Genomic DNA, 14,600 nt, shown 5'->3' with positions numbered 1-14,600 from the left:
ATATTATGGTTGGAGATTCAGAGACGTCTGTTTTTCTTGGCCTGATAGAATGCTGTTTCACTGAGACCACACAGCAGGTAGGTGAGAACACTGACAGAGCCCCGTGGCTGACCGGCTGTCTGACCTTGGATGACTCTGCATAACATTTTATGTTTTAGTGTCCTCATTGCAGCTCAGGGGTAACAGTGGTCCCCACCTCGTAAGTGAAGATCAAATGAGCTCTTGGAATAGTACCCTACCATAGCAGCCCCTCCATTAATTTTTTTTTTCATTTTACTTATTTTTAAGAAAAGAAAAATCCATTGGTTCTATTTTCTTCTCCCTAACTTTACCCTTTAATTTGCTGCAGTGAGTTATTTTGTCATAAGTGAATCATCATCCTAAGAAAAATCTCTTAATCCTAAGCTTACTAAGAAGCTTCAGAATTCTAATATGTTAGTAACGTTTCCATGGTTGTTTTCAAGCACCAACAGCTCTATGTTCTGCATGATTTTTAAATGTATTTTAAATCTTAGTAATGTCAGGTGGGTGGTGTCATTTTATAGCAATAAGAAAAATGTTCTTAAATGGCTTTTCCAAGTTAAGGCAGTTCTTTACGGAGGGCTTGGGCTTTTGCAGGAGTTTCTGGTCACTTATTTGTTGGGCTTCTGTGCCGTGAGGTCACCATATGATGATGAATCTCTACTGATGAGGCAACTAGGTTGTTTTGCAATAGCTTGTAATACTTCTACCTGCTTCCATGCGGTGCTCTTTAGATACCTTGAACTCTGGGCTGACCCATTCCCTCCCGCAGGAGGTAGGTCTGGAGCCAGTGTCTTCCACCCTGACCCTCTTCCATTCCTGTGAGTTCCCTGTTTTCATTCCTCACCCCCTCATGAGACAGAGGCAGGGAATTCTACTTTCCCTTCTGGTTACTGTAGTATAACTGCTCCCAAGAAACACAAAGAGATGAGCAAGGAAAGATGACTCTGAAAGGTTCTGAACTCTTCATAGATCTTTGTGATCCTGCCTAGATGTAAAGTATCTCTGGGCTGAAGAATGAAGTCTCTTGGCTCTCAGAAACTAAACTTGAACGTGATAAAAATGGGAACGTTTAGAAGGATGACAAGGCATGAATCAAGAAGCCTGAGTTTTTAATTTTTGGTACTATTAGTTTTCTACTGAACATAGAGTCTAATAGTCTTCTCGTTTACTCCGCCCGGCCCCACACACATGCACACACAAAATGGAAGTTCTGGGTTGGGTGCTAAGGTGCATTTTCCTTTGTCAAATCCAGTGAGACTCGGTGTGCTGGGTTGTCCTTGCTGCTCTTCCTGTAGACGCCACTGGCAATGGCAGTCACCTATTGCAGCAGCTTTGTCCCCAGGAGCCACTGCTATTGGTGAGAGGAAACCGTTCCAAAGCTGATGACAATTAAAAGAATGTCAGGGTTTCTCTTTTCCCACCTCTTATGGCTTTGATGGGTTTAATCGTTTGTATTTCTTTTATTATTACTGAGTGGGAGGGAGGAGAACAAATAAGAGAGTCGAGGCTATGTTTCCAGAGTTCGTGGAACACCAGTGTGATATTTAAGTGTCACTCCAAGCTGTGTTTCATGAGCTTCTTGGCCCTTGTTCCTTGAGCAACGCTTATCACTGCTTCTGCAGCTATAGATTTTCTCTCCTCTTCTACAACGAGGCTATTTTATGTCAGCGAAGACGAAGTGGTTCTTTGTTGATTTGCCCAGTTCCCCTTTCTGCCCTCCCTTACGGTTAAGGATACAGCATGGGGGTGGGAGGGATTCTTGTTCACTGCGCCTGGCATCTTCCCGGGGTAGCTTTCCAACCCCCTTTGCAAAGATAATTGGCCGTTTCTTACATCAGAATATTCCAGAATATTCCAGAATAACATCCTTTATTAAGATACCATTTGTGGGGTGTGACCTCAGAGTTTCCCCATACAGTTTAAAGATTTTTCCATTTTGTCCTCTCTTTGGTGGATGCTAAAATGTCTTATTCTTTCTATCAAATATTTGTTGAAAAATTAACTCACATAGTGGTGATATCCATTTTATGACCTCTTCTGGACTACAGAAAATATTGGTAAGAATGCCAAGAAGAAAAGCTCTGGGGGAGAGGGGGCAGGATGGATTATAGTGAAATACGTTGGGAATTCCTAGGCTAAGTGGATTTAAACACGTATTTATTGCATAGCTCCTTGAGATGCTCTGTGAATGTTTGAGAAGAGGGGAGACACGTGCATTTCATTTCCTGATCTTATTCAACCACAGGGTCTTCTGCCCTTGCACCTTCTGTATCTCCTAGCATTCCTGGAAATGCAGTTTCGGTAATGATCAATCATTTGGTAGAAGCTAAAAGAGCTAATCCAAAATCATAGTTGTAGAATTTGTTGACTTTTATTAGCACCGCTTTGCAGCCAACAGGAACGTGTATTTTTCTGCTGCCTTTACCTCTTGGTGAGGCAGAAACAGTAGAGTGGGGAACGGGAGGGAACCTGGGCCGGGAGTGAGCACACGGAGAGAGGGGAGGGTGTCCCAGGTGCCATGGTCGCTGCTCACCACTGAGGCACCCATGTGCCTTCAAAAGCAGTGGTTAAACCAACAAGCAAACAAACAAAACCCGGAGTTCCCCCAAAAAGCCAGTAAGTAACTGATAGTCTGTACTAAGGAACCACCATCTTCTGTGCAGTTCTTGGGGATGCCTAAATTGATGCTTTCGATTCTATGTGGAAGTGAGGAAGGATGGGCGGGAGGGAGGGAGGAGAAAGACAGAATATACATGGAAACTTTTCACCAGGAGACCGGCCTTTTGGAAATGACATGAAACCCCCAAATAGCTGGCATTTAAAAAATGTATATAAATAAGACTTCCATTAAGTCCAGAAGAAAGAAGCAAGTGAGAACAGGCAGATTGGTTTCTTTTTAAGAAGAAAGGTTCCAGAGCTAAGTACTGTATCTAGGAAATTTTAGCTCACCCTGTGGGGGTGTTCGTGTGCACACATACCTTCCCTGTTAGATGCTCAGGGTGGCTGGTCCCTAGACAAGCCTATTCACACTCCAACCACTGTTAATCCGCATTTAAAGTTAATTCTTGTCCCTTTGATTTGTGCTATGAAACACCAAACTACACGGGGGATATAGCCAGCCACAGTGTTCCCCCGAAGTGAGGGAAGACGCCCCAGGAAATGTCAGATTGGCATCAAAGAAAGATTCCAGGTTTACTTGAATATGCAAAACTTTGGCCAAGAATATGCCAGCTTTATTTAACTGCTTCCTGAAATATTTTTTTCTGGGCTGAGACAAGGAAAAAAATAAATAACATTTTTAAATACAGTTATGTAAGTCTGTAGAAGCATGATATATCTAAGGAATAGCTTCTCATTTTCTGGTTATACATTATTTTAAATGTGGTTATTAAAATCAGTTTCCTTTTTTGATAGGAGATGTATATCAAATATTATATTTGCATATGTATAATATATGCATGAATATTACATGTCAAAGAAGAAAACTGATTTTTATGTGTCTGTGCATGTGTGTGTGCATATAGAAAGTATATATTTAAAACTCAGGTGTATTGCCTCTGGCCAGAGGAATAACTGAGTTACAATAGAAAAATTATCTAAAAGTGGCTAGGACAGGTCTTGGCTCCCTAATTCTGAGCTCTTTTGCCCTTGGCCAAATAATATTGGTGAAACTGTCCCACGTATGGAGTTGCCACCCTCTACAGAATGAGTACCTGCCACCACGTGGCAAAATTATGTGTCCTAGAAGTATCTGATTCACTATTCAAAACTGCCAGAAATGAAGCATGTGTTTCAACCTGCTAACCTAAGCCTTGTCCGAGACACATAGCCCTTTTTTAATCTCCTTTTTTGTCCCATGTGATTGAATTTAAACAAGCCTTATTTACACTTTGTGTAATTTTGTTGCCATTTGGCCAAGAACACCATGAGATTGTATTTATTATTGAATTCTATTTTACTGCGTATTGTCAATTTTTAAAAATGAATATGTAGGGACTTCCCTGGTGGTCCAGTGGTTAAGACTTTGCCTTCCAATGCAAGGGGTGCAGGTTCAATCCCTGGTCAGGGAGCTAAGATCCCACATTCCTCCTGGCCAAAAAAAACAGAAGCAATATTGTAACAAATTCAATAAAGACTTTAAAAAAATGAAATGAATATGTAAGTTCAAATAAGACATCTCATTAAAAATCTAATGATAAGGCAGAATTTTAGGATCTGGGGACGTAGCTTCCTGGAACTTTTTAGGATTGTTAATATTGATAATTGAAGATAGATTTAAGTAATGATATTTATCCAACTAATGGATAAATTTGTAGCATCTCATTTTGATGTATAATTGAGGCTACATCTACATCATCCTATAGCAGATGGTGACAAAAGCCTCTCAGTCAACTTGTCCATGTAATACAAAACAATATGTGACCTACTTTACAGAATGTTTTGTAACTGTATGTTACAAAATTTAGAACATATATTCTAGGTCAGAATTGTGTAGAATCAGCCCTGCAGACTGAGGTCAAGACATTGCCTCAGTAAACAGGAAGAATACCCCTGGGATTCAAATGCGGTTCCCCCAAGGTGGACCCATGACAGGACCTTAGGAGGTCCAGAGGGTGATGGATCCTTCGTCTTAACAATGATAAAGCCTACTATGTGAGTTTAAGCACCCCATTATATGAAAGATGTAACCCAAGAATTTAAGTAGAAGAATTTTTATTTCTCAATTCCTTTGGTAAACAAATTTACCACGAACTGGTACATCCATCTGAAACTTATTCTCTCACAGTTCTGGAAGCTAGAAGTTTAAGATTAGGCAGTCAGCAGGGCCATGCTCCCTCTGGAGGATCTTGGGGAAATCCTTTCTTTCCTCTTCCCAGCCCCTGCTGGTGGCTGCCAGCAGCCCTTAGTGCTCCCTGGCTTGTAGCTGCATCACTGCAATCTGCCTCCATCACCACCTGGCCTTTCTTCTCTGTGTCCCTGTGTGTCCTCTCCTCTTATCAGTATACTAGTCATGGGATCCAGGGCCAGCCTTAATCTAGAGTGGTTTTATCTCAGTTTTTAACTGATTACATGTGCAAAGACCCTATTTATTAATAAGGTCACATTCTGAGGTTCTGGGCAGACATGAGTTTATTCAACCCAATGCACCCTCTTGATTCTGCTTTATTTTCTTTACTCATTTTTTGCATTAATTATTCTTCAATAACTGTATTTTAAAGCTTATTAGGAACAAAATTTGTTAGGAATGCCCTTCAGGCATATAGGTTGTTATATTATGTGTCTGAACTGCTGATTTCTGATTTTAAAATGATGAAGAAATATTTTTTGCACTAAGGTATTCCTTGCAAAATCATCTTTTATAGAAAAATTGCAAGTCTATCTAAATATCTAGCAGTGGGAAGTAGTTTTATACATAAACTCAGTGGAATATTATCCACTCACTAAAAATAATTTTCAAAGCTATACAGATATAACCTAATACATCTAAAAAGCAGACTGTATAATTTCTTCTTCCAGTTTTATTGAGATACAGTTGACGTACAGCACTATGTACGTTTAAGGTGTACAGCATAATCATGTGACTTACATACATCAAATGATGAGCACAGTAATTTAGTGAACATCCATCATCTCATATAGATACAAAGTTAAAGAAATAGGAAAAAACTTTTCCTTGTGATGAGAGCTCTTAGGGTCTATTCTCTTAACAGCTTTCATATTTAATATACAGCACTGTTATATTTCTCATGTTGTACATTACATCCCTGGTACTTATTTCTTATAACTAGAAGTTTGTACCTTTGGACTGCCTTTATGTAATTTCCCTCCCCTCCCCTCACCCCACCACCGCCTCTCGTAACCACAAGACATGGTAAGTCCAGTCACAACAATATGTAATTCAAAGATATTACATAGTTATTAACTGTATTCCCCACACTGTACATTTCATACCTGTGACTCATTTGCTTTGCAACTGGAAGTTTGTACCTGTTAATCTCCCACACCTATTTCTTTCCTCCCCCAACCTCCCTCCCCACTGGCAACTACTTGTTTGTTCTCTGTGTCCGAAACTCTGTTTCTGTTTTGTTATTTTGTTCATTTGTTTTCCTTTTTACATTCCATGTATAAGTGAAATCATGCAGTATTTGTCTTTCTTTGTCTAACTTATTTCACTTCGGATAATACCCTCTAGATCTATCCATGTTGTCACAGATGTTAAGATTTCATTCTTTTTTATGGCAGAGTAATATTCCATTGTATATATGCACCACATCTTCTTTATCTATTCATCAATGATGAACATTTAAGTTGCTTCTATATCTTGGCTATAGTAAATAATGTTGCTATTAACTTTTCTAACTAGTGTTTTCATTTTCTTCTATTTTTAAGTTTTGAGGGACCGCCACACTATTTTCAATAGTGGCTGCACCAATTTACATTCCCACCCACAGTGTACAAGGGTTCCCTTTTCTTTACATCCTCATTAACACTTGTTATTTGTTATCTTTTTGATAATAGCCACTCTGACAGGTGTGAAGTGATATGTCACTGTGGCTTTGATTTGCATTTCTCTGATGAGTCATGATGTTGAACATCTTTTCATGTATATGTTGGCCATTTGTATGTCTTCTTTGGAAAACTTTTCTTATCCTTTGCCCATTTTTCAATCTGGTTGTTCATTTTTTGATATTGAATTATATGAGTTCTTTGTATCTTTGAATATTAATTCCTTGTCAGATATATCATTTGCAAATATCTTCTCCCATTCAGTAAATAGTTTTTTTTGCTTTGTTCATGGTTGCCTTCATAGTGTAAAAGTTTTTAGTTTGATGTAGTCCATTTGTTTGTTTTTGCTTTTGTTTCTCTTATGTGAGGAGGCATATCCAAAAAATATTGCTGAGACTGACATCAAAGAGCTTACTATCTGTGTATTCTTCTAGAAGTTTTATGGTTTCAGGTCTTATATTTCAGTCTTTAATCCATTCTGAGTTTATTTTTGTGCATGATGTGAAAAAGTAATCCAGTTTCATTATTTAGCATATAGCTGTCCAGTTTTCCCAACATCATTTATTGAAGAGTCTGTCTTTTCCCCTTTGTATATTCTTGCCTCCTTTGTCATAGATTAATTGTCCACATAAGTGTGGGTTAGTTTCTGGGCTCTCTATTCTGTTTCATTGATCTATGCATCTGTTTTGGTGCCAGTACCATATTGTTTTGGTTACTCTCGCTTTTTAGTGTAGTTTGAAATCAGGGAGTGTGATACCTTCAGCTTTGTTCTTTATCAAGATTGTTTTGACTATTCAGGGCCTTTTGTGTCCCCATACAAATTTTAGAGTTATTTGTTCTAGTTCTGTGAAGAATGCCATTGGTATTTTGATAGGAATTACATTGAATCTGTAGATTGCCTTGGGTAGTGTGTTCATCTTAACAATATTAATTCTTCCAATCCATGAACACAGTATACCTTTCCATCTATTTGTGTCATCTTCAGTTTCTTTCATCAGTGTCTTATACTTTTCCAAGTACAGGTCTTTTACCTCCTCAGTTAGGTTTATTCCAAGGTATTTTATTCTTTTTCATGTGATTTTAAATGTGTTGTTTTCTTGCTTTCTCTTTCTGATAGTTTTTTGTTAATGTATAGAAATGCAACAGAGCTACATATATTAATTTTGTATCCTGCAATTTTACCAAATTCATTCATGAGTTCTGGTAGATTTTTGGTGACATGTTTAGAATTTTTTATGTATAGTATCATGTCATCTGTAAACAGTGACAGTTTTACTTCTTCCTTTCCAATTTCAATTCCTTTTATTTGCTTTTCTCATCTGATTGCTATGGCTAGGACTTCCAATATTATTTTAAATAAAAGTGGCAAGAGTGGGCATCCTTGTCTTGTTCCTGATCTTAGGGGAAATGTTTACAGCTTTTCATCATTGAGTATGATGCTGGCTGTAGGCTTGTCATATAAGGTCTTTATTATGTTGAGGTATATTCCCTCTATACCCACTTTGTTGAAGGTTTATAATTATAAATGGATGTTGAATTTTGTGAAAAGTTTTTTCTGCATCTATTGAGATGATCATGTTACTTTTATTCTTCAATTTGTTAATGTGATATATCACATTGTTTGATTTGCGGATATAGAACCATCCTTGGCACAAATCCCTCTTGGTTATGGTGGGTATGATCCTTTTAATGTATTGTCAAATTCGGTTTGCTAATATTTTGTTGAGCATTTTTGCACCTGTGTTCACTTGTAATATTGGTCTGTAATTTTCTTTTATGTGTGAGATCTCTGTCTGTTTTTGGTATCAGGGTGATGTTGGCCTTGTCGAATGAGTTTGGAAGCACTTTTTTCCTGTACAATTTTTTGGATAGTTTGAGAAAGATAGGTGTGAACTCTTCTCTAAATGTTTGGTAGAATTCATCTGTGAAACCATCTGGTCCTGGACTTGAGTTTGTTGGGAATTTTTTTTTTTAATTACTGATTCAATTTCATTACTCATAATTGATTTGTTCATATTTTCTATTTCTTCCTGATTCAGTCTTGAGAGATTGTACATTTCTAGGGATTTGTCCATTTCTTGTAGATTTTCCATTTTATTGGTGTATACTGTCCATAGTAATCTCTTATGATCGTTTGTATTTCTGTGGTGTCAGTTATAACTTCTCCTCTTTTTTTCCTGATTTTATTGATTTGGGCCATCTCTCTTTTTTTCTTGTGAGTCTGGCTAAAGGTTTGAACCAGCTCTTAGAAGATTATGTAATTTTAACTAAACCATGTGAAATATGTCTTCATATGGAAAAAAATTTCACAAAAAGGAAAGAAGCTTGGTTAGGATGGAAGGATTATGGGTCATTTCTTCTTTAACATCTTGTTTTATTGGTTGTATATTTAGTTTTAAGTGATTAAAAGATTATTTGCTATTCCTACTAGAAGGGCTACCAGTTGCCCCTCAAAAATGCCATTACTCTCATCAGTACTCCAAACTGATTGTCATTAAAGATAAGCAAGTATGTATTTCCTAACAAGCCAGCCCCATGGGTCATCTACTGAAATGTGCCAGTGGGAAGCTGAAGCAGAGTGTATCCAGCGTGGGAATTTGAGGGGAGGCCACACCAGGTAGATCTTCTCCAGGGAAGGGTGGGGGAACTCAGGGGGCACGGTCTAAGGTTCACTTTGTCCCCATAATAGTGTGGACAAGTAGAATGGGGAGGCATTTGGGAGTCAGACACGAATGAGCTAAAGGTCTTGAGTCCACTCAATAAGTTTAGCACCACAACACGTGGAGTGACCAGGCTCTCTCTGCCTCCATGTGACCTATATGACGTCACAGCACCTCCTATGTGGTATTCGTACAAAAAGAGAAAGTCATGCCTTAGAGCTAAGTAATACAACAAGGAAGCATGGAATATGGGACATTTTATAGGACACCTGATCCATCTCCTCAACAAGTCTATGCATTATGAAAAATAAATAGTAGAAGGATCTCTTCTAGATTAAAAAACATTTAAGAAACATAATTATCAGAGACATAGTGCAGAGTTTGTATCTTGATTCAAACAAACTAATTGTAAATAGGGAGAGTATTAAGTTGGGCCATGCATTTTATCCTAGTAAGGATTTACTGTAAGTTTTGTCACAGTATTGGTATGGTTGGCCCTGAAAAGGAAAAAAGAAAAAAAAAAAAAACAACCTTCTTTTTTTGAGATTCATAAAACTAATTAAGAGTGAAAAGTTATGATGTCTGGAATTTGCCTTAAAATATTTGAGCAGAGAGAAGAGAGAGAGAGAAAAGGAAGCATAGCGAAAGGAAGTGTGGCAAACTGTTTATAACTCTTGGGTCTTCATTGTCAGTATGTGGGAAGTTATTTTACTTTCCTCTCTACTTTTGTGTATGTTGGAAATTTTTCATAGTAAAGAGTTAAAAATTTTAAAAAAGGAGTTAAAAATAGATAAATACGTTCCCAGAATACTAACTTCCCAAAATAGTCATCTGTGTTTTCTCCTGAGCAAGATTTAAGGGCCAATTTGCCTGTATTCCCCAATTGGGGAATAAGCCAAAGATTTCTTAGGGACTATAACTGATAACTAGAATCAAACCTTCTCATCCACCCCTGATAGGAGAATAAATTGATGCAACTTCCATGAAGTACAGTTTGGTAAGGACTCCCCAAAGGATAGATGCCCTTACGCAACATTCTGACTTCCACGGATTTATCCTATGGACATATTCAAAAGTATGCTATGGAATTTTGTTCAAAGACATTCACTGCACTACTGTTTATAATGGCAATTAACTGGAAGTAGTTGAACAGTCTATCAAGAAGAAACTGGTTAAAGAAATTATGGCCACTCAGAAAATGGAATATTTAAGTAGTCCTTAAAAATAATGTAGGAGATCTATGTCGCTGATATGGACATGTTTTCAAGATACATGAAGTTAAACAAAAAACAGGTGCAGAAAACTATGAACCCATTTGGAGTTTTAAAAAATAGAAGGCTACAAAAGATGGATAGCAAGAGTTACCTGCTGGGATGGGCAGGAGAGGAGACGTATCCTTTTCATTTTATACAGTTGAATGTTTGTCATGGGCATATATTATTTCCTATCATAAAGGAGAAAATAATTTAAGAAAAATTTTAAAAATCCTATGAATGTAATTAGGAAGGTGATTCTGCTAGAGGGAAATTCATAAACATACTTTTAAAAGTTATAATTTTGTACTGTTTTCAGGTTATGAGAATAATGCTTCCTCCTACAGTATTGATAAATTATGCAAAATTATATGAATTTCTGTTTGAAAGTACTTGGAACGCTTCAAATGATGTTATATAAAAGATGAATTTTTTTTTTTTGGCTGCGGGGCCTTAGTTCCCTGACCAGGGATTGAACCCCAGCCACCGCCGCGAAAGCACCAAGTCCTAACCACTGGACTGCCAGGAAATTACCTAAAAGATTAAATTTTGAAATATTTCTCCAGTGTTTTCTCAGCTATAACTTGTGCTCACTTTATCTGCATGGAACCTAAATTGGCTCTAAATATTCATTAACCTTCTGTATCTAAAAATAAGGCTAGTGCTGGTGATGTCTGCTGTGCTACAAGTACTTTTTCATTGAACACTCACAGTGCCCCTGCAGGGTAGGTGGTATCAGTTCTAATTTTCATATGAAGAGACTGAGGCTGTAAACATTTATGAACTTGTTCTAAGTCACACAAGTAAAGAGTCAGAGCCTAAGGCGATTCACTTAGCTTGCCCTGCCTCCCTGTCTTCTTCTTCTGAGACAAGCAAGAGAGTAGCACAGACATATATATACTATATTCTTCTTTTTTTTTTCTTAATTAATTAATTAATTTATTGGCTGCGTTGAGTCTTCTTTGCTGTGCACGGGCTTTCTCTAGTTGCAGTGAGCGGGGGCTACTCTTCGTTGCGATGCAAAGGCTTCTCATTGCGGTGGCTTCTCTTGTTGCAGGGCACGGGCTCTAGGCACGTGGGCTTCAGTAGTTGTGGCACATGAGCTCAGTAGTTGTGGCTCTCGGGCTCTAGAGCACAGGCTCAGTAGTTGTGGTGCACGGGTTTAGTAGCTCTGCCGCATGTGGGATCTTCCCAAACCAGGGCTCGAACCCATGTTCCCTGCGTTGGCAGCTGGATTCTTAACCACTACGCCACCAGAGAAGCCCCTGACTTCTTTATTTGGGGAAAAAAAAAAAGAGAAACTAAGAGAAAATCATCTGGCCTTTTATTCTTGACTTAGTTCTTATGTTCAGCAACTATCTGTGCTTTTCTAACCTTGTCTTACATCCTAGGAGAGGGTACTTAACAGAGGCATCACAGGGGTCTGAGATTATGAAGAGTTTATTAGCTGAATTTTCTTACATGTTTTCAGTAAAACCAAGAATTCACAGCTCAGTGATTTTTTTCCCCCAGATATTGTGGATGCTTTATCAGATCCAAAGAAATTTCTTTCCATTACCGAAAAGAGAGCCGACCAAATGAGAGCTATGGGCATTGAAACTGTAAGTACACAGTCAATTAAAGACGCAGAGTTGGGGAAGGTTGGTTGTCTAACAGTGATTATGAGAGTAAGACAATGTAGTAAATTAACAGAACAAGTTCAAAAGTGGTTTTTGAAACTGAACTTATCTATTCAACAAAAGAGTTTCAAAGGTCTATGAGAGTGTAGCGTATTTAATAAAACATAACTCACTTTATCACCGTGGCTTCACTCACATCTGGGAACCCTGGCCCCATTAGAAATGAAATGGAAAACATCCATGATGCTTTTAGGAACATTTGAAATATAGGATGCTTTTGTAAGACTCTAAAATACCAGCTAACCCAATTCAATGAGTTAATGAAATTGGCATTTACTATTGTTTATTTTTTCCTAGTCTTGCATCCAACCTTCAATTCTGCTGCACAATTGTGGTGTTTGCTTCTTTGTGTTTAAAGCTCCCCTTACCCCTCAGTTTAGAATGGAAACAGAAATCACTCCAGTAGCTGGAAACAAAGAAGGTATACTGTGCTTGTAAAGGAGCTGCATCTGCTTTCCAGGGCTTCATCATTTGGCTGAAGCCTGAGGAAACCATATGTTTACTCCTGCCAAGCAAAGGTCTCTTTAGGGAGTGGAGGCTAGAATGCAGAAGGGGAGAAGTTATGGTACAGATTGGATTCAGTAGAAGGAAGAATGTGCAGGACATTTGCCGTCGAGGTGGCATTCGTTTGGGTCAATATAAACATTTCTGTTCCAGAGTGACATCGCTGATGTGCCTAGTGACACGTCAAAGAATGACAAGAAAGGGAAAGCCACCACAGCCAAAGCAAACGTGACCCCTCAGAGCAGCTCCGAGCTCAGGCCGACCACCACGGCCGCCCTGGGGGCTGGCCTGGAGCCCAAGAAAGGTAAAGGAGAGTCATCTGGGCCCCTTATCTCTTCTGGCAATTTTAGAGTCTTTGCTGCAGGTATTTAGAATTGTTAATTGTGCCAATTTTCTTGGTTCTATAAACCTCAAGATCTGCAGGTTTCTTGTGGGTTGAACAAACAGCTTAATTTCCCTGAGTGGTCAATAGGAAGTCAGTGTTTCATCTGCTAAATACCCTGCACCATAGTTACACTGCGTGCAATATCTGTAGACCCAGAAGTGTTTACGTTCAATGTCTTTTATGGAAAAAAACACACAGAGTGAAAGCGAACTCATCCCCTCTCTCCACCAGATACCAGCACAGGCTGGGCAGTGAGCTCAGGAACCAACAGAATCATAATTGTTCTGACATTCCTGGATTCTCTTATTGATAATTTCCCCCTATCTGTAGATAGTTAGCATTCATGATTATTTGTTTGTAAAAATATCATATAGGCATTTGAAGGCCAATTCTATGTGGTTGCCTGTGGATGAAAGGAGAGACCATAAGAGGTGGCATTGCAAAGAATTACATGTCCCGTGTGCTGAGATTCAGCCAGTGTGTAGGGGAGCAACTGTACTGATTATTTAAAGTTGACTTCCATTCTTATTGTCCAAGCATCCATTCTGATTGGATGGTCCCCATCCCATATGATCATTAAATATTTTAAATATTCTCCTTGACCTGAATCATTTACTAAACTCGCTCTTCTTACTTTAAGAAGAATTTCTCCTTTGCCTAATGGTTTCCTACTCAGTATAAATATCTCCCATTTATACGTGGATTCAGCATCTTTGGTGTAAGAAAATCAAGTTGTCTGTGTACTTAAGTACACATAGTGCGGCAGTTTAAGGTAAGAAATGACAGGCTTTCTTTCACCAAAGCAGCGTTGTAATTTAGCAGGAAACGCAATGTGCATTGAGCTTTGTGAAACAATTTAGAGAATGAGACGGCACAAAAGTAGCCCAGGTTGTCCTTAGCAGCTGTACGTCTGTTCCTCCCTGGGCAGAACATGGAACAAGGTAATGATACAGGATTTGGAGTTCTGTTCAGCACTGGTCATTCTTAACCTCAGCCACCCAGACAGGGACAGACAGTGGAAAATGGGAGCATTCTTGCTTAGAGCTCTTGTGCCATGCCCACCAGCACATGAGGACGTTAGTAATTAAAGTGAGCTAAGTGGCCTGAAAAAGCAGTGCCACCAGCTTACAGGGGACAGAAGTGATCCTTGTTCTAGAGGGGACCATGTTTGCGTTTAGAACTGTTTCGCTCCTGGTTCCAGATGAGGCTATACAGGAAGGAGCCTATACAGGAAGGAGCCACTGGAAGAAAGCTCTCCCTTTCCCTCATCCCCTCGGCAGTTGCCCTGAAGAAGAGGTCTGCTGTTTCATTTTGGCCTTTCGTTCAGCAGACTTGGAAGCCTCCTCCGAGTGACAGTGCTCGGTTCTACAAGTAGTGCTTTCGCACCTCCAGGGACCTCAGGTGGCCTGAGGGGTAAGATGGAACAGGCTTCCACCCCTCAGCCAGGCAGCATTCGTGCGGGCTGATCATTCAGAAATAGCAGGGAGGGGCCCCTTCTAGCCGGGGCTCAGAGGAGACTCAAGGTTGAGGTCCTAACTGAGCTGGGCCTTGAAACCCAGGAAGAGAAGGCGGAGGAGAGGCAGGAGGA

At 39.1% G+C, this 14,600-nt stretch overlaps 1 protein-coding gene across 1 annotated transcript in view; it reads left to right on the top strand.

Moving 5' to 3' along the window:
- The window catches only part of PLCB4 (phospholipase C beta 4), a 265,039-nt gene that overhangs the window by 212,814 nt on the left and 37,625 nt on the right, over positions 1–14,600 (top strand). Inside the window, exons 27-28 of the mRNA XM_057703117.1 lie at positions 11,957–12,045; positions 12,781–12,931. Coding sequence (XP_057559100.1) covers positions 11,957–12,045; positions 12,781–12,931 — 240 coding nt within the window. The remainder of the gene's footprint in view (positions 1–11,956; positions 12,046–12,780; positions 12,932–14,600) is intronic.

This window comes from Hippopotamus amphibius, chromosome 12 (assembly GCF_030028045.1).
Source record: "Hippopotamus amphibius kiboko isolate mHipAmp2 chromosome 12, mHipAmp2.hap2, whole genome shotgun sequence".
Lineage (NCBI taxonomy): Eukaryota > Metazoa > Chordata > Mammalia > Artiodactyla > Hippopotamidae > Hippopotamus > Hippopotamus amphibius.
Note: the sequence above shows the minus strand (reverse complement) of the source record. Positions and strands in the feature narration are given on the sequence as shown.